Source organism: Agelaius phoeniceus, chromosome 33, assembly GCF_051311805.1.
Source record: "Agelaius phoeniceus isolate bAgePho1 chromosome 33, bAgePho1.hap1, whole genome shotgun sequence".
Classification (NCBI taxonomy): domain Eukaryota; kingdom Metazoa; phylum Chordata; class Aves; order Passeriformes; family Icteridae; genus Agelaius; species Agelaius phoeniceus.
In genome coordinates, this window is record NC_135297.1 from 726,751 (window position 1) to 754,242 (window position 27,492).

General features: G+C 52.3%; 1 protein-coding gene across 1 annotated transcript; it reads left to right on the top strand.

The window, feature by feature from the left end:
• The first annotated feature begins 176 nt into the window (after positions 1 to 176).
• LOC129131939 (leucine-rich repeat LGI family member 4-like) lies at positions 177 to 26,977 on the top strand. Its single transcript, XM_077192421.1, is given in 8 exon segments — positions 177 to 202; positions 918 to 989; positions 3,994 to 4,033; positions 4,035 to 4,066; positions 9,380 to 9,546; positions 13,384 to 13,548; positions 23,023 to 23,531; positions 26,494 to 26,977. Coding segments are annotated over 8 exon segments (1,314 nt in total). The 3' UTR covers positions 26,797 to 26,977.
• The last annotated feature ends 515 nt before the right edge of the window (positions 26,978 to 27,492 follow it).

Here is a 27,492-nt window from a genome sequence, read left to right on the forward strand (position 1 = left end):
GGAATGGGACTCGGCGTGCTGGGAGTACCTGTGAGTGATTATACTGGTTTGTACTGGTTTGTACTGGTTTGTACTGGAATGGGACTGGGAATGGGACTCGGCCTGCTGGAGTACCTGTGAGTGCTTGGACTGGGTATACTGGTTTGTACTGGGAGGGACTGGGAATGGGACTGGGGATGGGGCTGGGAATGCTGGAGGACCTGTGAGTGTCACTGGTTTGTACTGGTTTGTACTGGGAATGGGACTGGGAATGCTGGAGTACCTGTGAGTGCCAAACTGGGTATACTGGGTATGACTGGGAGGACTGGGAGGGACTGGAGGGACTGGGGGATGGGACTGGGAGTACTGTGACCTGTGCTTATACTGGTTATACTGGGTGTACTGGTCTGTACTGGTTTGTACTGGGAGGGACTGGGGATGGGGCTGGGAATGCTGGAGTACCTGTGAGTGCCAAACTGGTTTGTACTGGTTTGTACTGGGAATGGGACTGGTCTGTACTGGGAATGGGACTCGGCGTGCTGGAGTACCTGTGAGTGCTTGGACTGGTTTGTACTGGTTTGGACTGGTTTGGACTGGTTTGTACTGGGAATGGGGCTGGGGATGCTGGAGTACCTGTGAGTGATTGTACTGGTTTGTACTGGTCCGTACTGGTCCATACTGGTCCATACTGGTCTCTAACTGGTCCATACTGGTCCATACTGGTCTCTAACTGGTCCATACTGGTCCATACTGGTCTCTAACTGGTCCGTACTGGTCTCTAACTGGTCCATACTGGTCCATACTGGTCTCTAACTGGTCCATACTGGTCCGTACTGGTCCATACTGGTCCATACTGGTCCATTACTGGTCCGTACTGGTCCACACTGGTCCGTACTGGTTTATACTGGTTTATACTGGTCCGTACTGGTCCCTCCCAGGTTCATCGAGGATTCCCAGCTCGGCTCCGTCTCCCCAGGGGCTCTCAGGGGACTCCGGGGGCTCCAATTCCTGTGAGTGACCCAAAATGGCCCCAAATGGCCCCAAATGGCCCCAAGTGTCACCAAATGTCCCAAGTGTCACCAAATGGCCCAAAATGGTCCCAAAATGGCCCCAAATGACCACAAAATGGCCCCAAAATGGCCCAAGTGTCACCAAATGGTCCCAAAATATCCCCAAATGTCCCCAAAATCTCCCAAAATGGCCCCAAATGGCCCAAGTGTCACCAAATGGCCCCAAAATGGCCCAAAATTGCCCCAAATTGCCCCAAAATGGCCCAAATGGCCCCAAAATGGTCCCTAAATGTCACCAAAATGGCCCCAAATGGCCCCAAAATGTCCCAAATGTCCCCAATCCCCTAAATCCCCTAAATCCCCTCACTGTCACCAAATGGCCCAAAATGTCCCAAAATCTCCAAAACGGCCCCAAAACGGCCCCAAATGGCCCAAAATGGCCCAAGTGTCACAAAAATGGCCCCAAAATGGCCCCAAAACGGCCCAAAACGGCCCCAAAATGGCCCTAAATGGCTCCAAAATGGCCCCAAGTGTCACCAAATGGCTCAAAATGTCCCCAAAATGGCCCCAAATGGACCCAAAATGTCCCCAAGTGTCACCAAATGGCCCCAAATGTCCCCAAAATGGCCCCAAAATGTCCCAAGTGTCACCAAATGCCCCAAAGATGGGCCCCAAAAGGTCCCAAAATGGCCCCAAATGGCCCCCAAATGTCCCCAAGTGTCACCAAATGCCCCAAAATGGCCCCAAAAGGTCCCAAAATGGCCCCAAATGGCCCCAAAATGTCCCAAAATCTCCCAAAAATGGCCCCAAAACGGCCCCAAAATGGCCCCAAATGTCCCCAAGTGTCACCAAATGGCCCAAAATGGCCCAAAATGGTCCAAGTGGCCTCAAATGACCCCAAAATGGCCCCAAGTGGCCCCAAAATGACCCCAAAATGGCCCCAAAATGGCCCCAAAATGGCTCCAAATTGGCCCAAAATGGCCCCAAATGGCCCCAAATCCCCTCAATGTCCCATTAATGTCCCCAATGTTCCAAATCCCCTCAATGTCCCCAAATGTCCCCAATCCCCTAAATCCCCTAAATCCCCTCACTGGCCCAAATGGCCCCAAATTGCCCCAAAATGTCACCAAAATTGCCCCAAAATGTCCCCAAGTGTCACCAAGTGTCCCAAAATGGCCCCCAATGGCCCCAAATGTCCCAAAATGTCCCCAAAATGGCCCCAAAAGGCCCCAAAATGGCCCCAAGTGGCCCCCAGAATGGCTCCAAATGGCCCCAAAATCACCCCAAAATGGCCCCAAATGTCCCAAAATGGCCCCAAATCCCCTCAATGTCCCCAAATGTCCCCTAAATCCCCTCACTGTCACCAACTGGCCCAAAATGGCCCAAAATGGCCCCAAGTGTCACCAAGTGTCACCAAATGGCCCCAAAATGGCCCAAATGACCCAAAATGGCCCCAAATGGCCCCAAAATCGCCCCAAATGTCCCAAAATGGCTCCAAAAGGTCCCCAAATGGCTCCAAAATGGTCCCAAAATGGCCCAAACTGGCCCAAAATCCCCTCAATGTCCCCATTAATGTCCCCAATGTCCCAAAATGTCCCCCAAATGTCCCCAATCCCCTAAATCCCCTCACTGTCACCAAATGGCCCAAAATGTCCCCAAAATGTCCCCAAAATGGCCCCAAAATGTCCCCAAAATGTCCCAAAATGGCCCCAAATGTGCCCAAAATGGCCCCAAGTGTCCCCATTGTCCCCAGTCCCCCCAAAGTGTCCCCAGTGTCCCCAAATCCCTTCAATGGCCCCAAAATGGCCCCAAAATGGCCCCAATCCCCCCAGTGTCCCTAAATCCCCTCAATCCCCTCACTGTCCCCGATGTCCCCAAATGTCGCCAACGTCCCCAAACCCCCTAAAATGTCCCCAAATGCCCCCAGTAATGTCCCCCAAAACCCCCAATGTCCCCATTGCGGCCCCAATGTCCCCAATCTCTTAAATTGTCCCCAATGTCCCCAAATCGCCCAAAATGTCCCCAATCCTGTCAATGTCCCCAACGTCCCCAACGTCCCCAAATCCTCACAATGTCCCATTGTCCCCAATCCCCTAAAATCCCTCAGTGTCACCAAAGGTCCCAATTGCCCCCAATGTCCCCAAAATGTCCCCAAATCTCCCCATTGCTGTCCCCAAGGTCCCCAGATGCCACAAAGTGTCCCCAAGGTCCCCAAATCCCCCCAATATCCCCAACATCTCCAGTGTCCCCAATCCCTTCAATGTCCCCAATGTCCCCGTTGCTGTCCCCAATGTCCCAAATCCCCCCCAGTCCCCTCAGTGTCCCCAAAATGTCCCTTGCTGTTCCCAAATCCCCACAATGTCCCCAATGTCAGCAATGTCCCCCGTTTGTGTCCCCAATGTCCCTGTTAATGTCCCCAATGTCCCCAAACCCCCACAATGTCCCCAATGTTCCCATTAATGTCCCCAATGTCCCAATCCCATAAATGTCCCCAATGTCCCCGTTAATGTCCCCGTTAGTGTCCCCATTTGTGTCCCCATTTGTGTCTCCAATGTCCCCAAACCCCCACAATGTCCCCAAATCCCCCAATGTCCCCGTTTGTGTCCCTGTTTGTGTCCCCATTTGTGTCCCCAATGTCCCCATTAATGTCCCTGTTAATGTCCCAATCCCATAAATGCCCCCATGTCCCCCATTAATGTCCCCAATGTCCTCATTTGTGTCCCCATTAATGTCCCCGTTGTGTCCCTGTAATGTCCCCGTTAGTGTCCCCCAGTGTCCCCGTTAATGTCCCCTTTAATGTCCCCGTTTGTGTCCCCGTTAATGTCCCCGTTAATGCCCCAATGACATAAATGCCCCCAATGTCCCCGTTTGTGTCCCCATTGTCCCCGTTTGTGTCCCCGTTTGTGTCCCCATTACTGTCCCCGTTAATGTCCCCATTGTCCCCAATGTCCCGTTTGTGTCCCCATGAATGTCCCCATTTGTGTCCCCGTTTGTGTCCCCGCAGGAGTTTGGCCAACAACAACCTGGAGTCACTGCCCAGGGGACCTCTTCAGGGACCTGGGGACACTGAGGCACCTGTGGGTGACACTGGGGGACACTGGGGACACTGAGGGGACATTGGGGACATTGGGGACACCTGTGGGTGACACTGGGGACACTGAGACACCTGTGGGTGACACTGGGGACACTGGGGACACTGGGGACACTGGGGACACTGGGGGGACACTGGGGACATTTGAGGGGCTTGGGGACATTGAAGGGGGCGTTGGGGACACTGGGTGGCTCGGGGGGTTGGTGGCACTTTGGTGTCCCTTTGGTGTCACTCTGGTGCCATTTTTGGTCACTTTTTGTCCCTTTAGTGCCACTTTGGTGCCACTTTGATGCCACCTGGCACCACCTGGTGACACTTTTGGTGCCATTTTTGCCCAAATTTGCCCATTTTTGCCCCATTTCCAGCGACCTCCGCGGGAACCCCCTGGTGCCATTTTTCTCCCAAATTTGTCCCTTTTTGTCCCATTTTTGTCCCATTTTTGTGACAAATTTCCCCATTTTTGTCCCATTTCCAGTGACCTGCGCGGGAACCCCCTGGTGCCACTTTGGGGATATTTCGGTGCCTTTTTTGCCCAAATTTCCCATTTTCACCCCATTTCCAGTGACCTGCGCGGGAACCCCCTGGTGCCACTTTGGGGATATTTTGGGGATATTTTTGGTGCCATTTTTGCCCATTTTTGCCCGTTTTCTCCCCATTTCTAGTGACCTGCGCGGGAACCCCCTGGTGCCATTTTGGGGATATTTTGGTGCCATTTTTTGCCCATTTTGCCCGTTTTCGCCCCATTTCCAGGGACCTGCGCGGGAACCCCCTGGTGCCATTTTGGGGATATTTTGGGGATATTTTGGGGATATTTTTTGCCCAAATTTCCCCATTTTCACCCCATTTTCAGGGACCTGCGCGGGAACCCCCTGGTGCCATTTTCGTGCCATTTTTTGCCCATTTTTGCCCGTTTTCTCCCCATTTCCAGTGACCTGCGCGGGAACCCCCTGGTGCCATTTTTGGTGCCATTTTTGGTGCCATTTTTGACCCAAATTTCCCCATTTTCTCCCCATTTCCCAGGGACCTGTGCGGGAACCCCCTGGTGCCACTTTGGGGATATTTCGGTGCCATTTTTGCCCATTTTTGCCCGTTTTGTCCCCATTTCCAGTGACCTGCGCGGGAACCCCCTGGTGCCATTTTCGGTGCCATTTTTGCCATTTTTGCCCGTTTTCACCCCATTTTCAGTGACCTGCGCGGGAACCCCCTGGTGCCACTTTGGGATATTTTGGGGATATTTTTTGCCCAAATTTCCCCGTTTTTGCCCCATTTCCAGTGACCTGCGCGGGAACCCCCTGGTGCCATTTTTGCCCCATTTTGGTGCCATTTTTGACCCAAATTTCCCATTTTTGCCCATTTCCAGTGACCTGCGCGGGAACCCCCTGGTGCCATTTTTGGTGCCATTTTTGCCCATTTTTGCCCATTTTCACCCCATTTTCAGTGACCTGCGCGGGAACCCCCTGGTGCCACTTTGGGGATATTTCGGTGCCATTTTTTGCCATTTTTTGCCCATTTTTGCCCATTTCCAGGGACTTGCGCGGGAACCCCCTGGTGCCATTTTTGTCATTTTTGTCCATTTTTGTCCCATTTTGCCCCATTTTCCCCCCATTTTCAGCAACCTGCGCGGGAACCCCCTGGTGCCACTTTGGGGATATTTTGGCGATATTTTTTGCCCATTTTTGCCCCTTTTCGCCCCATTTTCAGTGACCTGCGCGGGAACCCCCTGGGTGCCACTTTGGGGATATTTTTTGCCCCATTTTTGACCCAAATTTGCCCATTTTTGCCCCATTTCCAGTGACCTGCGCGGGAACCCCCTGGTGCCACTTTGGCGATATTTTTTGCCCATTTTTGCCCATTTTCACCCCATTTCCAGGGACCTGCGCGGGAACCCCCTGTGCCATTTTTGCCCCATTTTCGGTGCCATTTTTGCCCATTTTTGCCCCTTTTTGCCCCATTTCCAGTGACCTGCGCGGAACCCCCTGGTGCCACTTTGGGGCTATTTCGGGGATATTTTTGACCCAAATTTCCCCATTTTCGCCCCATTTTCAGTGACCTGCGCGGGAACCCCCTGGTGCCATTTTCGGTGCCATTTTTGCCCCAAATTTCCCCATTTTCGCCCCATTTCCAGGGACCTGCGCGGGAACCCCCTGGTGCCATTTTTGCCCCATTTTGGTGCCATTTTTGACCCAAATTTCCCCATTTTTGCCCCATTTCCAGTGACCTGCGCGGGAACCCCCTGGTGCCATTTTTTGCCCCATTTTTGCCCATTTTTGCCCGTTTCACCCCATTTCCAGGGACCTGCGCGGGAACCCCCTGGTGCCATTTTCGGTGCCATTTTTGCCCCATTTTTCCCCGTTTTCTCCCCATTTCCAGGGACCTGCGCGGGAACCCCCTGGTGCCATTTTTGCCCCATTTCGGTGCCATTTTTGCCCAAATTTGCCCGTTTTCCTCCCCATTTCCAGTGACCTGCGCGGGAACCCCCTGGTGCCATTTTTGCCCCATTTCGGTGCCATTTTTTGCCCAAATTTCCCCGTTTTCTCCCCATTTCCAGGGACCTGCGCGGGAACCCCCTGGTGCCATTTTCGGTGCCATTTTTGCCCATTTTTGCCCCTTTTTGCCCCATTTCCAGTGACCTGCGCGGGAACCCCCTGGTGCCATTTTGGGGATATTTTGGGGATATTTTTTGCCCATTTTTCCCCATTTTCACCCCATTTTCAGTGACCTGCGCGGGAACCCCCTGGTGCCACTTTGGGGATATTTTGGGGATATTTCGGTGCCATTTTTTGCCCATTTTTGCCCATTTTTGCCCCATTTCCAGTGACCCTGCGCGGGAACCCCCTGGTGCCATTTTCGGTGCCATTTTTGCCCATTTTTTGCCCATTTTTGCCCGTTTTTTTCCCCATTTCCAGTGACCTGCGCGGGAACCCCCTGGTGCCATTTTTGCCCCATTTTGGTGCCATTTTTGCCCATTTTTACCCGTTTTTGCCCCATTTCCAGGGACCTGCGTGGGAACCCCCTGGTGCCACTTTGGGTATATTTTGGTGCCATTTTTGCCCATTTTTGCCCCTTTTCACCCCATTTCAGTGACCTGCGCGGGAACCCCCTGGTGCCATTTTGGTGCCATTTTTGACCCAAATTTCCCCATTTTTGCCCCATTTCCAGGGACCTGCGCGGGAACCCCCTGGTGCCACTTTGGGGATATTTTGGGGATATTTTTGCGATATTTTTTGCCCATTTTTGCCCGTTTTCTCCCCATTTCCAGGGACCTGCGCGGGAACCCCCTGGTGCCATTTTCGGTGCCATTTTTGCCCATTTTTGCCCGTTTTTTCCCCATTTTCAGTGACCTGCGCGGGAACCCCCTGGTGCCATTTTTGGTGCCATTTTTGCCCATTTTTGCCCATTTTCACACCCATTTCCAGTGACCTGCGCGGGAACCCCCTGGTGCCACTTTGGGGATATTTCGGTGCCATTTTTTGCCCAAATTTCCCCATTTTCACCCTATTTCCAGGGACCTGCGCAGGAACCCCCTGGTGCCATTTTCGGTGCCATTTTTGACCATTTTTGCCCCTTTTTTCCCATTTCCAGGGACCTGCGCGGGAACCCCCAGGTGCCATTTTTGCCCCATTTTTGGTGCCATTTTTGTCCCAAATTTCCCCGTTTTTCCCCCATTTCCAGTGACCTGCGCGGGAACCCCCTGGTGCCATTTTTGCCCCATTTTCGGTGCCATTTTTGCCATTTTTGCCCGTTTTCGCCCCATTTCCAGTGACCTGCGCAGGGAACCCCCTGGTGCCATTTTTGCCCATTTTTTGCCCATTTTTGCCCATTTTCTCCCCATTTCCAGTGACCTGCCGGGGAACCCCCTGGTGCCATTTTCGGTGCCATTTTTGCCCATTTTTGCCCCTTTTTTCCCCATTTCCAGGGACCTGCGCGGGAACCCCCTGGTGCCACTTTGGGGATATTTCGGTGCCATTTTTGACCCAAATTTCCCCATTTTCACCCCATTTCCAGTGACCTGCGCGGGAACCCCCTGGTGCCATTTTGGGGATATTTTTGCGATATTTTTTGCCCAAATTTCCCCGTTTTCTCCCCATTTCCAGGGACCTGCGCGGGAACCCCCTGGTGCCATTTTTGCCCCATTTTGTTGCCATTTTTGACCCAAATTTGCCCCTTTTTTTCCCCATTTCCAGTGACCTGCGCGGGAACCCTCTGGTGACACTTTGGGGATATTTTTTGCCCAAATTTCCCCATTTTCACACCCATTTTCAGTGACCTGCGCGGGAACCCCCTGGTGCCACTTTGGGGATATTTTGGGGATATTTTGGGGATATTTTTTGCCCATTTTTGCCCGTTTTCTCCCCCATTTTCAGTGACCTGCGCGGGAACCCCCTGGTGCCATTTTCGGTGCCATTTTTGCCCATTTTTTGCCCATTTTTGCCCGTTTTCGCCCCATTTCCAGGGACCTGCGCGGGAACCCCCTGGTGCCACTTTGGGGATATTTTGGGGATATTTCGGTGCCATTTTTGACCCAAATTTCCCCATTTTCACCCCATTTCCAGTGACCTGCGCGGGAACCCCCTGGTGCCATTTTCGGTGCCATTTTTTTGCCCAAATTTCCCCATTTTCACCCCATTTCAGTGACCTGCGCGGGAACCCCCTGGTGCCATTTTTGCCCCATTTTGGTGCCATTTTTTGCCCATTTTTGCCCCTTTTTTCCCCATTTTCAGCGACCTGCGCGGGAACCCCCTGGTGCCACTTTGGTGCCATTTTTGTCCCATTTTTGCCCAAATTTGCCCCTTTTCCCCCCATTTCCAGTGACCTGGGCGGGAACCCCCTGGTGCCATTTTCGGTGCCATTTTTGACACCAAATTTCCCCGTTTTTGCCCCATTTCCAGTGACCTGCGCGGGAACCCCCTGGTGCCACTCTGGGGATATTTTGGGGATATTTCAGTGCCATTTTTGCCCATTTTGCCCGTTTTTTCCCCATTTCCAGTGACCTGCGCGGGGAACCCCCTGGTGCCATTTTCAGTGCCATTTTTGCCCATTTTTGCCCATTTTCACCCCATTTCCAGGGACCTGCGCGGGAACCCCCTGGTGCCATTTTTTACCCATTTTTTGCCCATTTTTGCCCGTTTTCTCCCCATTTCCAGGGACCTGCGCGGGAACCCCCTGGTGCCATTTTTTACCCATTTTTGCCCATTTTTGCCCGTTTTCTCCCCATTTCCAGTGACCTGCGCGGGAACCCCCTGGTGCCATTTTTGCCCCATTTTTTGCCCATTTTTGCCCGTTTTCACCCCATTTCCAGGGACCTGCGCGGGAACCCGCTGCGCTGTGACTGCGCCCTGCGCTGGCTCCTGGCCTGGGGCGGCTCCCGCCCCTCCCCCCCCGAGGGCCGATGCCGGGGGCCCCTCCCCCACCTGGGCACCGCCCTGGCGCAGCTCCGCCCACAGCAGCTCCAGTGCCAGCGGCGCGGTAACTGGGATAAACTGGGATGGACTGGGAGGGACTGGGAGGGACTGGGAGGGACTGGGAGGGGCTGGGGGGGACTGGGGGCAAAAAATCCGGGGGTTTTGGGAAAAAAATGGGGATTTTAGGGTTAAAAATGGGAGTTTTAGGGGGAAAATGGGGATTTTTTGGAAAAAAATGGGGATTTTAGGGTTAAAAATGGGGGGGGTTGAGAGTGGAAATGGGACTGGTTTGAACTGGGAGGGACTGGAGGGACTGGGGGCAAAAATCCGGGGGTTTTAGCGTTAAAAATGGGGATTTTAGGGGTTAAAAATGGGGGTTTTAGGGGTTAAAAATCCGGGGATTTAGGGTTAAAAATTGGGGGTTTTGAGAGTGGGAACGGGACTGGTTTGTACTGGGACAAACTGGGAGGGATTGGAGGGACTGGGAGGGACTGGGAGGGACTGGGGGCAAAAAATCCGGGGGTTTTGGGAAAAAAAATGGGGATTTTAGGGTTAAAAATGGGGATTTAAGGGTTAAAAATGGGACTGGTTTGGACTGGGAGGGACTGGGGGCAAAAAAATCCGGGGGTTTTAGGGTTAAAAATGGGGTTTTGAGAGTGGAAATGGGAATGGTTTGTACTGGGAGAGACTGGGAGAGACTGGGAGAGACTGGGGGCAAAAAATCCCGGGGTTTTTGGGAAAAAAATGGGGGGTTAAGGGGTAAAAAATGGGGATTTTAGGTTAAAAAATGGGGATTTTAGGGTTAAAAATGGGACTGGTCTGTACTGGACAAACTGGGGCAGGAAAACCCCGGGGTTTTAGGGGAAAATGGGGATTTTAGGGGTTAAAATGGGGGTTTTAGGGGTTAAAAATCCGGGAGTTTTAGGGTTAATAATGGGGGTTTTAGGGTTAAAAATTGGGGGTTTTGAGAGTGGGAACGGGACTGGTTTGTACTGGGAGGGACTGGGAGGGACTGGGAGGGACTGGGAGGGACTGGGGGCAAAAAATCCGGGGGTTTTTGGGAAAAAAATGGGGATTTTAGGGTTAATAATGGGGTTTTAAGGGTTAAAAATGGGGGGTTTAGGGTTAGAAATCGGGGTTTTGGGAGGGGAAATGGGACTGGTTTGTACTGGGAGGGACTGGGGGCAAAAAATCCCGGGGGTTTTAGGGTTAAAAATGGGGGTTTAAGGGGTTGAAAATGGGAATTTTAGGGTTAATAATGGGGGTTTAAGGGTTAATAATGGGGGTTTTGAGAGTGGAAACGGGACTGGTTTGTACTGGGAGAGACTGGGAGGGACTGGGACAGACTGGGGCAGGAAAATCCGGGGCATTTGGGGAAAAAAATGGGGATTTTAGGGTTAAAAATGGGGGTTTTAGGGTTAGAAATCGGGGTTTGGGAGGGGAAACGGGACTGGTATAGACTGGGACAAACTGGGACAAACTGGGAGGGACTGGGGGCAAAAAATCCGGGGGTTTTAGGGGTTAATAATGGAGATTTAAGGGTTAAAAATTGGGGTTTTGGGAGTGGAAACGGGACTGGTTTGTACTGGGACAAACTGGGAGAGACTGGGGGGGACTGGGACGGACTGGGGGGAGGAAATCCAGGGATTTAAGGGTTAAAAATGGGAGTTTTAGGGTTAAAAAATGGATTTAAGGGGTTAAAAATGGGGGATTTAGGGTTAATAATGGAGATTTTGAGAGTGGAAACGGGACTGGTTTGTACTGGGGACAAACTGGGGCAGGAAAATCTGGGGTTTTTGGGTTAAAAATGGGGATTTAAGGGGAAAAATGGGGATTTTAGGGTTAAAAATTTGGGTTTTGAGAGTGGAAATGGGACTGGTTTGTACTGGGACAAACTGGGAGGGACTGGGGGGAGAAAATTTGGGGGGTTTGGGGTTAAAAATGGGGATTTTAGGGTTAAAAATGGGGATTTTAGGGGGGAAGGTTGGACTGGGGGAAGGAAATGCGGGGATTTTAGGGTTAAAAATGGGACTGGGAGGGGACTGGCAGCGTCCCCAATGTCCCCAATGATGTCCCCAAGCTGTCCCCAAGCTGTCCCCAAGCTGTCCCTGGGTGTGTCCCCATGTCCCTGGGGCTGTCCCCAATGTCCCCAAGCTGTCCCTGGCAATGTCCCCATGTCTCCAGGGCTGTCCCTGGCTGTGTCCCCAGTGTCCCCAAGCTGTCCCCAGGTGTGTCCTCATGTCCCTGGCTGTGTCCCCAATGTCTCTGGGGCTGTCCCCAAGTCCCTGGATGTGTCCCCAATGTCCCCGGTAATGTCCCCAAGCTGTCCCCCTGTCCCCAGGCTGTCCCTGTGTCCCTGGGGCTGTCCCTGGCTGTGTCCCCAATGTCCCCAAGCTGTCCCCAATGTCCCCAAGCTGTCCCTGGCTGTGTCCCCAATGTCCCCAAGCTGTCCCTGGCTGTGTCCCCAGTGTCCCCAAGCTGTCCCTGTCAATGTCCCCAGTGTCCCCGCTGTCCCCAGAGCTGCGGCCGTTCCAGTCCCTGCCCTTCTCGTCCCTCGGTGCTGAGCCCGTGTCCCTCCAAGGCCACCCCGGGGTGTTCCTGGCTGTGTCCCCGTGTCCCTGGCTGTGTCCCCAATGTCCCCAGGCTGTCCCTGGCTGTGTCCCCAGCGTGTCCCTGTCAATGTCCCCAAGCTGTCCCCGCTGTCCCCAGAGCTGCGGCCGTTCCAGTCTCTCCCATTCTCATCCCTTGGGGCCGAGCCCGTGTCCCTCCAAGGCCACCCCGGGGTGTTCCTGGCTGTGTCCCCAATGTCCCCAAGCTGTCCCTGGTTGTGTCCCCGTGTCCCTGGCTGTGTCCCCAATGTCCCCGGGGTGTCCCTGGCTGTGTCCCCGGGGTGTCCCTGGCTGTGTCCCCAATGTCCCTGGGGCTGTCCCCAAGCAATGTCCCCAATGTCCCCAAGGTGTCACCGTGTCCCTGGGGCTCTCCCTAGAACTGTCCCCAGTGTCCCCAGCAATGTCCCCAGCAATGTCCCCAGGCTGTCCCCGTGTCCCTGGCGCTGTCCCTGGCTGTGTCCCCAAGCTGTCCCCAATGTCCCCAAGCTGTCCCTGGCTGTGTCCCTGTGTCCCTGTCAATGTCCCCAAGCTGTCCCCAGAGCTGCGGCCGTTCCAGTCTCTCCCGTTCTCGTCCCTTGGGGCCGAGCCCGTGTCCCTCCAAGGCCACCCCGGGGTGTCCCTGGCTGTGTCCCCAATGTCCCCAGGCTGTCCCTGGCTGTGTCCCCAATGTCCCCAAGCTGTCCCTGTCAATGTCCCCAAGCTGTCCCTGGCTGTGTCCCCAATGTCCCCGGGGTGTCACTGGCTGTGTCCCCGTGTCCCTGGCTGTGTCCCCAAGCTGTCCCCAGTGTCCCCAAGTGTCCCTGGCTGTGTCCCCAAGCTGTCCCCAATGTCCCCAAGTGTCCCTGGCTGTGTCCCCAGTGTCCCCAAGCTGTCCCCAATGTCCCCAAGCTGTCCCCAAGCTGTCCCCAAGCTGTCCCCAAGCTGTCCCCGCTGTCCCCAGAGCTGCGGCCGTTCCAGTCTCTCCCATTCTCCTCCCTGGGTGCCGAGCCCGTGTCCCTCCAAGGCCACCCCGGGGTGTCCCTGGCTGTGTCCCCAAGCTGTCCCCAATGTCCCCAAGCTGTCCCTGTGTGTGTCCCCATGTTCCTGGCTGTGTCCCCAATGTCCCCAAGCTGTCCCTGGCTGTGTCCCCAATGTCCCCAATGTCCCCAGAGCTGCGGCCGTTCCAGTCCCTGCCCTTCTCCTCCCTTGGGGCTGAGCCCGTGTCCCTCCAAGGCCACCCCGGGGTGTTCCTGGCTGTGTCCCCGTGTCCCTGTCAATGTCCCCAATGTCCCCAATGTCCCCGCTGTCCCCAGAGCTGCGGCCGTTCCAGTCTCTCCCATTCTCATCCCTTGGGGCCGAGCCCGTGTCCCTCCAAGGCCACCCCGGGGTGTTCCTGGCGCAGCCGGCGCTGGGCGCCTGCGCCCTCCTGGAGTGGGACCAGCTCGGGGGGAGGTTCCGGGCCCAGAGCGTCGTCAACGGTGAGAGAAACGGGGGGAAAACGGGGGAAATTGGGAAAAAATGGGAAAAATGGGGGAAAATGGGGAAAAAATGGGGGAAATGGGAAAAAAATGGGGGGAAAATGGGGAAAAATGAAGGAAAAATGAGGGGGAGGTTCCGGGCCCAGAGCGTCGTCAACGGTGAGAGAAACGGGGGGAAAACGGGGGAAATTGGGAAAAAATGAAAAAAATGGGGAAAAATGAAAAAAAAAGGGGGGGAAATGGTGCAAAAATGGGGGAAAGGCAAAGGCAAAATGGGGGAAATTATGGAAAAATGGGGCGGGAGATTCTGGGCTCAGAGCGTCGTCAATGGTGAGAGAAACGAGGGGAAAACGGGGGAAATTGGGAAAAAAGGGGAAAAATGAAAAAAATGGGGGAAAATTGGGGAAAAATGGGGAAAAACGAAGGAAAAATGAGGGGGAGGTTCTGGGCCCAGAGTGTTGTCAACAGTGAGAGAAATGGGGGGAAAATGGGGAAAAATGGGAAAAAAGGGGGAAAAAATGAAAACAAATGGGGGAAATGGGGAAAAAATGGGGGAAAAATGGGGAAAAAATGGGGGGAAAATGGGGAAAAATGAAGGAAAAATTAGGGGGAGGTTCTGGGCCCAGAGCGTCGTCAACAGCGAGAGAAACGGGGGAAAATGGGGGAAATTGGGAAAAACGGGAGAAAATGAAAAAAAAGGCGGAAAAATTGGGAAAAAATAGGGGAAAAATGGGGAAAAACGAAGGAAAAATGAGGGGGAGGTTCTGGGCCCAGAGCGTCGTCAACGGTGAGAGAAACGGGGGGGAAATGGGGGAAATTGGGAAAAAATGGGGAAAAATGGGGAAAAATGGGGAAAAATTGGGAAAAAATGGGGGAAAAATGGGGAAGAACAAAGGAAAAATGAAGGGGAGGTTCTGGGCCCAGAGAGTCATCAATGGTGAGAGAAATGGGGGGAAAATGGGGAAAATGGGAAAAAAGGGGGAAAAATGAAAAAAAAATGGGGAAAAAATGGAGGAAAAATGGGAAAAAATTGGGAAAAACGAAGGAAAAATGAGGGGGAGGTTCCGGGCCCAGAGCGTCGTCAATGGTGAGAGAAACGGGGGGAAAATGGGGGAAATTGGGAAAAAAGGGGGAAAAATTTTAAAAAATGGGGAAAATTGGGAAAAAATGGGGGAAAAATTGGGGAAAAATGGGGAAAAATGGGGAAAAACGAAGGAAAAATGAAGGGGAGGTTCTGGGCCCAGAGTGTTGTCAACAGTGAGAGAAATGGGGGAAAAAATGGGGAAAAATGGGGGAAAATGGGGAAAAAAATGAAAAAGGGGGAAAACGGGAAAAAAAATGGGGGAAAACCAAAGGGAAAATGGGAAAAAATGGGGGAAAAATGGGGGAATAATGGGGAGAATGAGGGAAAAATGGGGGGAAGGCTCCAGGCCCAGAGCATCATCAATGGAGAGAGAAACGGGGGGAAAAATGGGGAAATTGGGAAAAATGGGGAAAAAACGCAGAAAAAATGGGAGAAAAGGCGAAAATGGGCAAAAATGGGAAAAAACGGGGGAAAAGCAAAGGGAAAATGGGGAGAAATGATGGAAAAATGGGGGGGAGATTCTGGGCCCAGAGCATCGTCAATGGTGAGAGAAATGGGGAAAAAATGGGGGAAATTGGGAAAAAAGGGGAAAAAATGAAAAAAAATGGGGGAAAATGGGGAAAAAATGAAAAAATTGGGAAAAAATGAGGGGAAATGGGGAAGAACAAAGGAAAAATGAGGGGGAGGTTCTGGGCCCAGAGTGTTGTCAACAGTGAGAGAAATGGGGGAAAAAATGGGGAAAAATGGGGGAAAATGGGGAAAAAATGAAAAAGGGGGAAAATGGGAAAAAATGGGGGAAAACCAAAGGGAAAATGGGAAAAAATGGGGGAAAAATGGGGGAATAATGGGGAGAATGAGGGAAAAATGGGGGGAAGGTTTCAGGTCCAGAGCATCATCAATGGAGAGAGAAATGGGGTGAAAAATGGGGAAATTGGGAAAATTGGGGAAAAATGAAAAAAAATGGGGAAAATTGGGGGAAAATTGGGGGAAAATGGGGAAAAAATGGGGAAAAATGGGGAAAAACAAAGGAAAAATGAGGGGGAGGTTCTGGGCCCAGAGAGTTGTCAACAGTGAGAGAAATGGGGGGAAAATGGGGGAAATTGGGAAAAAATGGGGAAAATGAAAAAAATTGGGAAAAATGGGGGAAAAATTGGGAAAAAATAGGGAAAAAAAGGGGGGAAAATGGGGTAAAAATGGGGTAAAACAAGGGAATAATGGGGAAAAACAAAGGAAAAATGTGAAAAAACAAAGGAAAAAATGGGGGAAAATGGGGTAAAACAAAGGAAAAATGGTGAAAACAAAGGAAAAATGGGAAAAAACAAAGGAAAATGGGGTAAAACAAAGGAAAAATGGGGTAAAACAAAGGAAAAATGGGAAAAAACAATGGAAAATGGGGTAAAACAAAGGAAAATGGGGTAAAAATGAGGAAAAACAAAGGAAAATTGAGTAAAAATGAGGGAAAATGGGGTAAAAATGGGGTAAAACAAAGGAAAACAAGGAAAAACAAAGGAAAAATGGGGTAAAAATGGGATAAAACAAAGGAAAAATGGGGAAAAAAAAGAAAAATGGGGAAAAACAAAGGAAAAATGGGGGAAAAATGGGGTAAACTAAAGGAAAAATGGGGAAAAACAAAGGAAAAATGGGGAAAAATAGGGAAAAAATGGGGAAAAATTGGGGAAAACAAAGGAAAAATGGAGAAAAGCAAAGGAAAAATTGGGGAAAAGCAAAGGAAAAATTGAGAAAAATGGGGTAAAACAAAGGAATAATGGGGAAAATGGGGTAAAACAAAGGAGAAATTGGGAAAAAATGGGGAAGAACAAAGGAAAAATGTGGGGGAGGTTCTGAGCCCAGAGTGTTGTCAACAGTGAGAGAAATGGGGGGAAAACGGGGGAAATTGGGAAAAAATGGGGAAAAATGGGGATAAATGGGGAAAAATGGGGAAAAAAATGGGGAAAAAATGGAGGAAAAATGGGAAAAAATGGGGAAGAACAAAGGAAAAATGAGGGGGAGGTTCCGGGCCCAGAGTGTTGTCAACAGTGAGAGAAATGGGGGGAAAATGGGGAAAAATGGGGAAAATGGGGAAAAAATGAAAAAGGGGGAAAACGGGAAAAAATGGGGGAAAACCAAAGGGAAAATGGGAAAAATGGGGGAAAAATGGGGGAATAATGGGGGGAATGAGGGAAAAATGGGGGGAAGGCTCCAGGCCCAGAGCATCATCAATGGAGAGAGAAATGAGTGGGAAAATGGGGAAATTGGGAAAAAATACAGAAAAAATGAAAAAAAAATGGGGAAAAATGGGGGAAAATTGGGAAAAAATGGGGAAAAATGGGGAAAAATGATGGAAAAATGAAGGGGAGGTTCTGGGCCCAGAGAGTTGTCAACAGTGAGAGAAATGGGGGGAAAATGGGGAAAAATGGGGAAAAATGGGGAAAAATGAAAAAGGGGGAAAACGGGAAAAAAATGGGGGAAAACCAAAGGGAAAATGGGAAAAAATGGGGGAAAAATGGGGGAATAATGGGGAGAATGAGGGAAAAATGGGGGGAAGGCTCCAGGCCCAGAGCATCATCAACAGAGAGAGAAATGGGTGGAAAATGGGGAAATTGGGAAAAATGGGGAAAAATGAAAAAAAATGGGGAAAATTGGGGGAAAATTGGGAAAAAATGGGGGAAAAGTGGGGAAGAACAAAGGAAAAATGAGGGGGAGGTTCTGAGCCCAGAGTGTTGTCAACAGTGAGAGAAATGGGGGAAAATGGGGAAAAATGGGGAAAAAATGAAAAAGGGGGAAAATGGGAAAAAATGGGGGAAAACCAAAGGGAAAATGGGAAAAAATGGGGGAAAAATGGAGGAATAATGGGGAGAATGAGGGAAAAATGGGGGGAAGGCTCCAGGCCCAGAGCGTCATCAATGGAGAGAGAAATGGGGTGAAAAATGGGGAAATTGGGAAAAATGGGGAAAAATGAAAAAAAATGGGGAAAATTGGGGGAAAATTGGGAAAAATGGGGGGAAAATAGGGAAAAATGAAGGAAAAATGAGGGGGAGGTTCTGGGCCCAGAGTGTTGTCAACAGTGAGAGAAATGGGGGAAAATGGGGAAAAATGGGGAAAAATGGGGAAAAAATGAAAAAGGGGGAAAACGGGAAAAAAATGGGGGAAAACCAAAGGGAAAATGGGAAAAAATGGGGGAAAAATGGGGAGAATGAGGGAAAAATGGGGGGAAGGCTCCAGGCCCAGAGCATCATCAATGGAGAGAGAAATGGGTGGAAAAATGGGGGAATTGGGAAAAATGGGGAGAAATACAGAAAAAAAAGGGAAAAAAGGGGGAAAATTGGGAAAAAAAGGGGGGAAAATGGGGAAAAATGAAGGAAAAATGAAGGGGAGGTTCTGGGCCCAGAGTGTTGTCAACAGTGAGAGAAATGGGGGAAAAATGGGGAAAAATGGGAAAAAATGGGGAAAAAATGAAAAAGGGGGAAAAATTGGGAAAAAATGGGGGAAAAATGGGCAAAAATGGGGAAAAAGTGGAGAAAAGCAAAAGGAAAATGGGGAGGAATGATGGAAAAATGAGGGGGAGGTTCTGGGCCCACAGAGTTGTCAACGGTGAGAGAAACGGGGGGAAAATGGGGGAAAATGGGAAAAAATGGGGAAAAAATGAAAAAAAGGGGGAAAAATGGAGGAAAAATGGGAAAAAATTGGGAAAAATGAAGGAAAAATGAAGGAAAAATGAGGGGGAGGTTCTGAGCCCAGAGTGTTGTCAACGGTGAGAGAAATGGGGGGAAAATGGGGGAAAATGGGGAAAAAATGAAAAAGGGGGAAAATGGGAAAAAATGGGGGAAAAGCAAAGGGAAAATGGGAAAAAATGGGGGGAAAATGGGGGAATAATGGGGAGAATGAGGGAAAAATGGGGGGAAGGCTCCAGGCCCAGAGCATCATCAATGGAGAGAGAAATAGGTGGAAAAATGGGGAAAATGGGAAAAAATGGGGGAAAAATGAAAACAAATGGGGGAAAATTGGGGGAAAATTGGGAAAAAATGGGGGGAAAATGGGGAAGAACAAAGGAAAAATGGGGGGGAGGTTCTGGGCCCACAGAGTTGTCAATGATGAGAGAAACGGGGGAAAATGGGGAAAAAATGGGGAAAAAATGAAAAAAAATGGGGGAAAAATTGGGAAAAAATGGGGGAAAAATGGGGAAAAATGGGGAAAAAGTGGAGAAAAGCAAAAGGAAAATGGGGAGGAATGATGGAAAAATGAGGGGGAGGTTCTGGGCCCAGAGCGTCGTCAATGGTGAGAGAAACGGGGGGAAAATGGGGGAAAATGGGAAAAAATGGGGAAAAAATTAAAACAAATGGGGGAAATGGGGAAAAATTGGGGGAAAATGGGGAAAAATGATGGAAAAATGGGGGGGAGGTTCTGAGCCCAGAGTGTTGTCAACAGTGAGAGAAATGGGGGGAAAATGGGGAAAAATGGGGGAAAATGGGGAAAAAATGAAAAAGGGGGAAAACGGGAAAAAAATGGGGGAAAACCAAAGGGAAAATGGGAAAAAAATGGGGGAAAAATGGGGGAATAATGGGGAGAATGAGGGAAAAATGGGGAGAAGGTTTCAGGCCCAGAGCATCATCAACAGAGAGAGAAATGGGGTGAAAAATGGGGAAATTGGGAAAATTGGGGAAAAATGAAAAAAAAATGGGGAAAATTGGGGAAAATTGGGAAAAAATGGGGAAGAACAAAGGAAAATGAGGGGGAGGTTCTGAGCCCAGAGAGTTGTCAATGGTGAGAGAATCAGGGGGAAAATGGGGAAAAATGGGGAAAAAATTGGGAAAAATGGGGGAAAAATGAAAAAGGGGGAAAAAGGGAAAAAATGGGGGAAAACCAAAGGGAAAATGGGAAAAAATGGGGGAAAAATGGGGGAATAATGGGGAGAATGAGGGAAAAATGGGGGGAAGGCTCCAGGCCCAGAGCATCATCAATGGAGAGAGAAATGGGGTGAAAAATGGGGAAATTGGGAAAATGGGGAAAAATGAAAAAAAAATGGGGAAAATTGGGGGAAAATTGGGAAAAATGGGGAAAAATGGGGGAAAATGTGGACGAACAAAGGAAAAATGAGGGGGAGGTTCTGGGCCCAGAGTGTTGTCAACAGTGAGAGAAATGGGGGGAAAATGGGGGAAATTGGGAAAAATGGGAGAAAATTTTAAAAATGGGGGAAAAATTGGGAAAAAATGGGGGAAAAATGGGCAAAAATGGGGAAAAAGTGGAGAAAAGCAAAAGGAAAATGGGGAGGAATGATGGAAAAATGAGGGGGAGGTTCTGGGCCCAGAGTGTCGTCAATGGTGAGAGAAATGGGGGGAAAATGGGGGAAAATGGGAAAAAATGGGGAAAAAATGAAAACAAATGGGGGAAAATCAGGAAAAAATGGGGGAAAATGGGGAAAAAATGGGGGGAAAATGGGGAAAAATGAAAGAAAAATGAAGGGGAGGTTCTGGGCCCAGAGTGTTGTCAACAGTGAGAGAAATGGGGGGAAAATGGGAAAAAATGGGGGAAAATGGGGAAAAAATGAAAAATGGGGAAAACGGGAAAAAAATGGGGGAAAACCAAAGGGAAAATGGGAAAAAATGGGGGAAAAATGGGGAGAATGGGGGAAAAATGGGGGGAAGGCTCCAGGCCCAGAGCATCATCAATGGAGAGAGAAATGGGGTGAAAAATGGGGAAATTGGGAAAAAATGGGGAAAAATGAAAAAAAATGGGGAAAATTGGGGGGAAAATTGGGAAAAAATGGGGGGAAAATGGGGAAAAATGAAGGAAAAATGAGGGGGAGGTTCTGGGCCCAGAGAGTTGTCAACAGTGAGAGAAATGGGGGGAAAATGGGAAAAAATGGGGAAAAATGGGGGAAAATGGGGAAAAAATGAAAAAGGGGGAAAACGGGAAAAAATGGGGGAAAACCAAAGGGAAAATGGGAAAAAATGGGGGAAAAATGGGGAGAATGAGGGAAAAATGGGGGGAAGGCTCCAGGCCCAGAGCATCATCAATGGAGAGAGAAATGGGGTGAAAAATGGGGAAATTGGGAAAATTGGGGAAAAATGAAAAAAAATGGGGAAAATTGGGGGAAAATTGGGAAAAAATGGGGGGAAATGATGGAAAAAATGGGGAAAAATGAGGGGGAGGTTCTGGGCCCAGAGTGTTGTCAACAGTGAGAGAAATGGGGGGAAAATGGGGGAAAATGGGGAAAAAATGGGGAAAAAATTTTAAAAATGGGGGAAAAATTGGGAAAAAATGGGGGAAAACCAAAGGGAAAATGGGAAAAAATGGGGGAAAAATGGGGGAATAATGGGGAGAATGAGGGAAAAATGGGGGGAAGGCTCCAGGCCCAGAGCATCATCAATGGAGAGAGAAATGGGGTGAAAAATGGGGAAATTGGGAAAAAATGGGGGAAAATGAAAAAAAATGGGGAAAATTGGGGGAAAATTGGGAAAAAATGGGGGGGAAATGGGGAAAAATGAAGGAAAAATGAGGGGGAGGTTCTGAGCCCAGAGTGTTGTCAACAGTGAGAGAAATGGGGGGAAAATGGGGGAAAATGGGGGAAAATGGGGGAAAATGGGGAAAAAATGAAAAAGGGGGAAAACGGGAAAAAAATGGGGGAAAACCAAAGGGAAAATGGGAAAAAATGGGGGAAAAATGGGGGAATAATGGGGAGAATGAGGGAAAAATGGGGGGAAGGCTCCAGGCCCAGAGCATCATCAATGGAGAGAGAAATGGGGTGAAAAATGGGGAAATTGGGAAAATTGGGGAAAAACAGGGAAAAAATGGGAAAAAAGGGGAGAAATCGGAAAATTGGGAAAAAATTGGGGGAAATGGACACCAAAATGGGCTGAGGGACACCAAAATGGGCTGGGGGACACCAAAATGGGCTGAGGGACACCAAGGTGGCCTTGGGGACAACAAAATGGGGACACCAAATGGACCCCAAGGTCCCCAAATGTCCCCAAGGACCCCAACATCTCCAATGGCCCCAGTGTCCCCAAATGTCCCCAAGGACCCCAACATCTCCAAGGTCCCAAAGGACCTCAACATCTCCAAGGTCCCCAAGGTCCCCAAGGTCCCCAAGGTCCACAAATGTCCCCAAGGACCCCAACATCTGCAAGGTCCCCAATGTCCCCAAGGTCCCCAATATCTCCAAGGTCCCCAAGGTCCCCAAGGTCCTCAAATGTCCCCGATGTCCCCGATGTCCCCGATGTCCCCAGTCCCCCCATTGTCCCCAGTGCCCTCAGTGTCCCCAAGGTCCCAGTGTCCCCAATGTCCTCAACATCCCCAATGTCCCCAAGGTCCCATCACCCCAACATCTCCAATGTCCCCAATGTCCCCAGTGCCCCCAATGTCCCCAGGGTCCCAAAGGTCTCCAACATCTCCAATGTCCCCAAGGTCCCATCACCCCAACATGTCCAATGTCCCCAAGGTCCCCAACATCTCCAATGTCCCCAAGGTCCCCCGTGCCCTCAATGTCCCCAGGGTCCCAAAGGTCTCCAACATCTCCAATGTCCCCAAGGCCCCATCACCCCAACATCTCCAATGTCCCCAAGGTCCCCAACATCTCCAATGTCCCCAACAACCTCCATATTCCCAAGGTCCCAAATGTCCTCAAGCTCCCCAATGTCCCCACTGTCCCCAGTGCCCCCAGCATCTCCAATGTCCCCAGCGTCCCCAAGGTCCCATCACCCCGACATCTCCAATGTCCCAATGACCCCAATGTCCCCAACATCTCCAAGGTCCCAATGACCCCAACATCTCCAATGTCCCAATGTCCCCAATGTCCCCAACATCCCCAAGGTCCCCAATGTCCCCAAGGTCCCATCACCCCAATATTTCCAATGTCCCCAACATCCCCAACGTCCCCAACATCTCCAATGTCCCAATGTCCCCAACATCCCCAATGTCTCAATGACCCCAACATCTCCAATGTCCCAACATCCCCAACGTCCCCAATGTCCCCAACGTCCCCAACATCTCCAATGTCCCAATGAGCCCAATGTCCCAACATCCCCAGCATCTCCAATGTCCCAACATCCCCAACGTCCCCAACATCTCCAATGTCCCAACGTCCCAAACATCCCCAATGTCTCAATGACCCCAACATCCCCAACGTCCCCAATGTCCCCAACATCTCCAATGTCCCAATGAGCCCAATGTCCCAACATCCCCAGCATCTCCAATGTCCCAACATCCCCAACGTCCCCAACATCTCCAATGTCCCAACGTCCCAAACATCCCCAATGTCTCAATGACCCCAACATCCCCAATGTCCCCAACATCCCCAAAGTCCCCAACATCCCCAACGTCCCCAACATCCCCAATGTCTCCAACACCTCCAGTGTCCCCCCTGTCCCCACTGACCCCCCTCCGCCCCCCAGGCTCCTCCCCGGTGTCCTGCCACCCGGTCCCGGTGGGTGACACGCTGCTGCTGGTGGTGGCCCAGCTGCGCGGCGGCTCCTGGGTGTGGCGCCGCTCGGGCGGCCCCGGCTCCTCCTTCGTGCGCCACCAGTCCCTGGGCCAGGGCCACCTTCGCCGTCCCCACGCCGTCACCGCCGCCCGCCTGGGCGGCCACCTCTACCTGGGCGTGGCCGACAGCTCCAAGGGCGGCACCAGCACCGTGTTCCGCTGGGCTTCCGGAGCCTTCTACCCGCACCAGGCGCTGCGGCCGTGGCGGCGCGACACGCACCTGGAGTTCCTGGAGCTGGGCGGGCGCGCGGCGCTGGTGGTGTGCAGCGCGGCCAGGAGGCCCCAGGTGTACCTGTGGAGCGGCGGCGGCTTCGTGCCGCACACGGACATCCCGCACGTGCCCGACGTGTACGCGGCCAAGCACTTCCGGGTCAGGGGGAGCGTCTTCCTGTGTCTCACCAGGTTCCTGGGGGACGCCAAGGTGAGGAACGGGGCGGGGAGGGGGTGGTGGAGGGGGGGTTTGGGGTGCGTGGAGGTTGTGGGGGTTCATCAGGGTCATGGGGTCATGGGGTTATGGGGGTCCATCAAGGTCATGAGGGTCCATCAAGGTCATGGGGTTATGGGGTTCCATCATGGTCAGGGGGTTATGGGGTTCCATCATGGTTATGGGGTTCCATCATGGTCATGGGGTTATGGGGTTCCATCATGGTCATGGGGTTTTGTGGTTATGGAGTTCCATTAAGGTCATGTGGTTATGGGGTTCCATCATGGTTATGGGGGTCCATCAAGGTTATGGGGTTATGGGGTTCCATCAAGGTCATGGGGGTCCATCAAGGTCATGGGCGTCCATCAAGGTCATGTGGTTATGGGGGTCCATTAAGGTCATGTGGTTATGGGGGTCCATTAAGGTCATGGGGTTATGGGGGTCCATTAGGGTTATGGGGTTCCATCATGGCTATGGGGTTATGGGGTTCCATCAAGGTCATGGGGTTATGTGGTTATCGGGGTCCATCATGGTTATAGGGTTACGGGGTCCATCAGGGTCATGGGGTTATGGGGTTCCATCAGGGTCATGGGTCCATGGGGTTCCATCATGGTCATGGGGTTATGGGGTTCCATCATGGCTATGTGGTTATGGGGGTCCATCAGGGTCATGGGGTTATGGGGTCCATTAGGGTTATGGGGTTATGGGGTTCCATCATGGTTATGGGGTTATGGGGTTATGTGGTTCCATCAAGGTCATGGGGTTATTTGGTTATCGGGGTCCATCATGGTTATGGGGCTATGGGGTTTGGGGTTCCATCAAGGTCATGGGGTTATGGGGTTCCATCAGGGTCATGGGTCCGTGGGGTTCCATCAATGTCATGGGGTTATGGGGTTCCTTCAGGGTCATGGGGTTATGGGGGTCCATTAGGGTTATGGGGTCATGGGGTTCCATCATGGTTATGGGGTCCATCAGGGTCATGTGTCCATGGGGTTCCATCATGGCTATGGGGTTATGGGGTTCCATCAGGGTCATGGGGTTATGGGGGTCCATCAAGGTCATGGGGGTCCATCAAGATCATGGGGTTATGTGGTTATCGGGGTCCATCATGGTTATGGGGTTATGGGGTCCATCAAGGTCATGGGGTTATGGGGTTCCATCAGGGTCATGGGTCCATGGGTTTCCATCATGGTTATGGGGTTATGGGGTTCCATCGAGGTCATGGGGTTATGGGGTTCCATCAGGATTATGGGGTTATGGGGTTCCATCAGGGTCATGTGGTTATGGGGTTCCATCAAGGTCATGGGGTCATGGGGTTGCATCATGGTTATGGGGTTATGGGGTTCCATCAGGGTCAGCAGGGTCATGTGCTTATGGGGTTCTATCAAGATTATGGGTTCCATCAGGGTCATGTGGTCATGAGGGGTAACCAGGGTCATGGGTCCATGGGGTTCCATTAAAGTCATGTGGTTATGGGTTCCATCCTGGTCAAGGGATTATGGAGTTCCATCAGGGTCATGGGGGTCCATCATTGTCATGTGGTTATGGAGGTCCATCATGGTTATGGGGTTCCATCAGGGTCATGGGGGTACATCAAGGTCATGGGGTTATGGAAGTCCATCAAGGTCATGGGGTTATGGGGGTCCATCAAGGTCATGGGGGTCCATCATGGTCATGGAGGGTCAGCAGGGTCATGTGGTTATGGGGGTCCATTGGGGTTATGGAGGTCCATCATGGTTATGGGGTTATAGGGTTCCATCAAGGTCATGGGATTATAGGGTTCCATCAAGGTCATGGGGGTCAGCAGGGTCATGGGGTTATGGGGTCCATCAAGGTCATGGGATTATGGGGTCCATCAAGGTCATGGGATTATGGGGGTCCATCAAGGTCAGGGTGGTCCATCATGGTCATGGAGGGTCAGCAGGGTTATGGGGTTCTATCAAGGTCATGTGGTCAAGGGTGGTCACCAGGGTCATGTGGGGCCACCACAGTCACGATGGTCACCACAAGGCCACAGGGGTCCATCAGGGTCACGTGAGCCCATGTCTGACCCTGTGACCCCATGTGCAGGGGATGGTGGTGGGAGGGCTCCAACCCCACCCAACCCAACTGATCCCAACCCAACCCATCCCACCCCATGGTGCCACCACCCATCCCCTGACCCCACCACTGATCCCATGACCCCATGGTCCCACCACTGACCCCAAACCCCACCCACCATGCCCAGGTGATGGCACTGGGAGGGCTCCAACCCAACCCAACCCATCCCATGGTTCCACCACCCATCCCATGACCCCATCATGGACCCCAAGGTCCCACCACTGACACCCCCCATGACCCCACCACTGACCTCATGACCCCAAACCCCACCCACCATGCCCAGGTGATGGCGCTGGGAGGGCTCCAACCCAACCCAACCCAACCCAACCCAACCCAACCATCTCATGTCCCCACCACCCATCCCATGGTCCCACCACCCATCCCATGGTCCCATCATCCACCACTGTGACCTCACCACTGACCCCAAAGCCCCACCCACATCCAGGTGATGCGTTGGGAGGGCTCCAACCCAACCCAACCCAACCCAACCCATCCCATGGTCCCACCACTGATCCCCTGGTCCCACCACCCACCCCATGGTCCCACCACTGATCCCATGGTGCCACCACCCATCTGATGACCTCACCACCCACCCCATGGTTCCTCCAGTGATCCCTGGTCCCACCACCCATCCAATGGCCTCATCACCCACCCCATGGTCCCACCACTGGTCCCACCACCCGTCCCATGGTCCCACCACCATCCCCTGACCCCACCACTGATCTCATGGTCCCCCCACTGATCTCATGGTCCCCCCACCCATCCCCTGGTCCCACCACTGATCTCATGGTCCCATCACCCATCCCCTGGTCTCACCACCCACCCCCTGACCTCACCACCCACCCCGTTCCCGTGGCAGGTGATGCGCTGGGAGGGCTCCATGTTCCGCGAGGTGCAGGCGGTGCCGGCGCGCGGCTCCCTGGTGTTCCAGCCGCTTCTCCTGGCCGGCCACCGCTACGTCCTGCTGGGCAACGACTTCGCGCCGAGCCGCGTGTTCCGCCTGGGCGCCGCCGGGCGCCTGGAGCCCGAGCAGGAGCTGCCGGCGCCCTCGCCCCGCGCCTTCGTCCCCGTCACCGCCGGCCACCGGCACTTCCTGCTGGCCACCAGCTTCAAGGGCGCCACGCAGGTCTACGCGCACGTCACCGAGGACGTCGGCACCTAGGGGGCAGCTGGGGACACCTGGGGACACCTGGGGGCGCCTGGGGACAGATGGGGACAGCTGGGGACATCCACGTCACCGAGGACATCGGCACCTAGGGGGCGCCTGGGGACACCTGGGGACACGTGGGGACATCCATGGCACCGAGGACATCGGCACCTAGGGGGCACCTGGGGACACCTGGGGACAGATGGGGACAGATGGGGACACCTGGGGACAGATGGGGACACCTGGGGGCAGATGGGGACACCTGGGGGCACCTGGGGACACCTGGGGACATCCACGTCACCGAGGACATCGGCACCTAGGGGGCGCCTGGGGACACCTGGGGACACCTGGGGACAGATGGGGACACCTGGGGACATCCACGTCACCGAGGACATTGGAACCTAGGGGGCGCCTGGGGACACCTGGGGACATCCACGTCACTGAGGACATTGGAACCTAGGGGACACCTGGGGGCACATGGGGACATCCACGTCCCACCACACACAAGGACATGGGCACCTAGGGGACACCTGGGGACAGATGGGGACATCCACGTCACCGAGGACGTCGGCTCCTAGGGGACATGAGGGGACACCTGGGGACATCCATGTGATCAAGGACATGGGCACCTAGGGGGCACCTGGGGACACCTGGGGACATCCACGTCCCACCACACACAAGGACATGGGCACCTAGGGGGTGCCTGGGGAC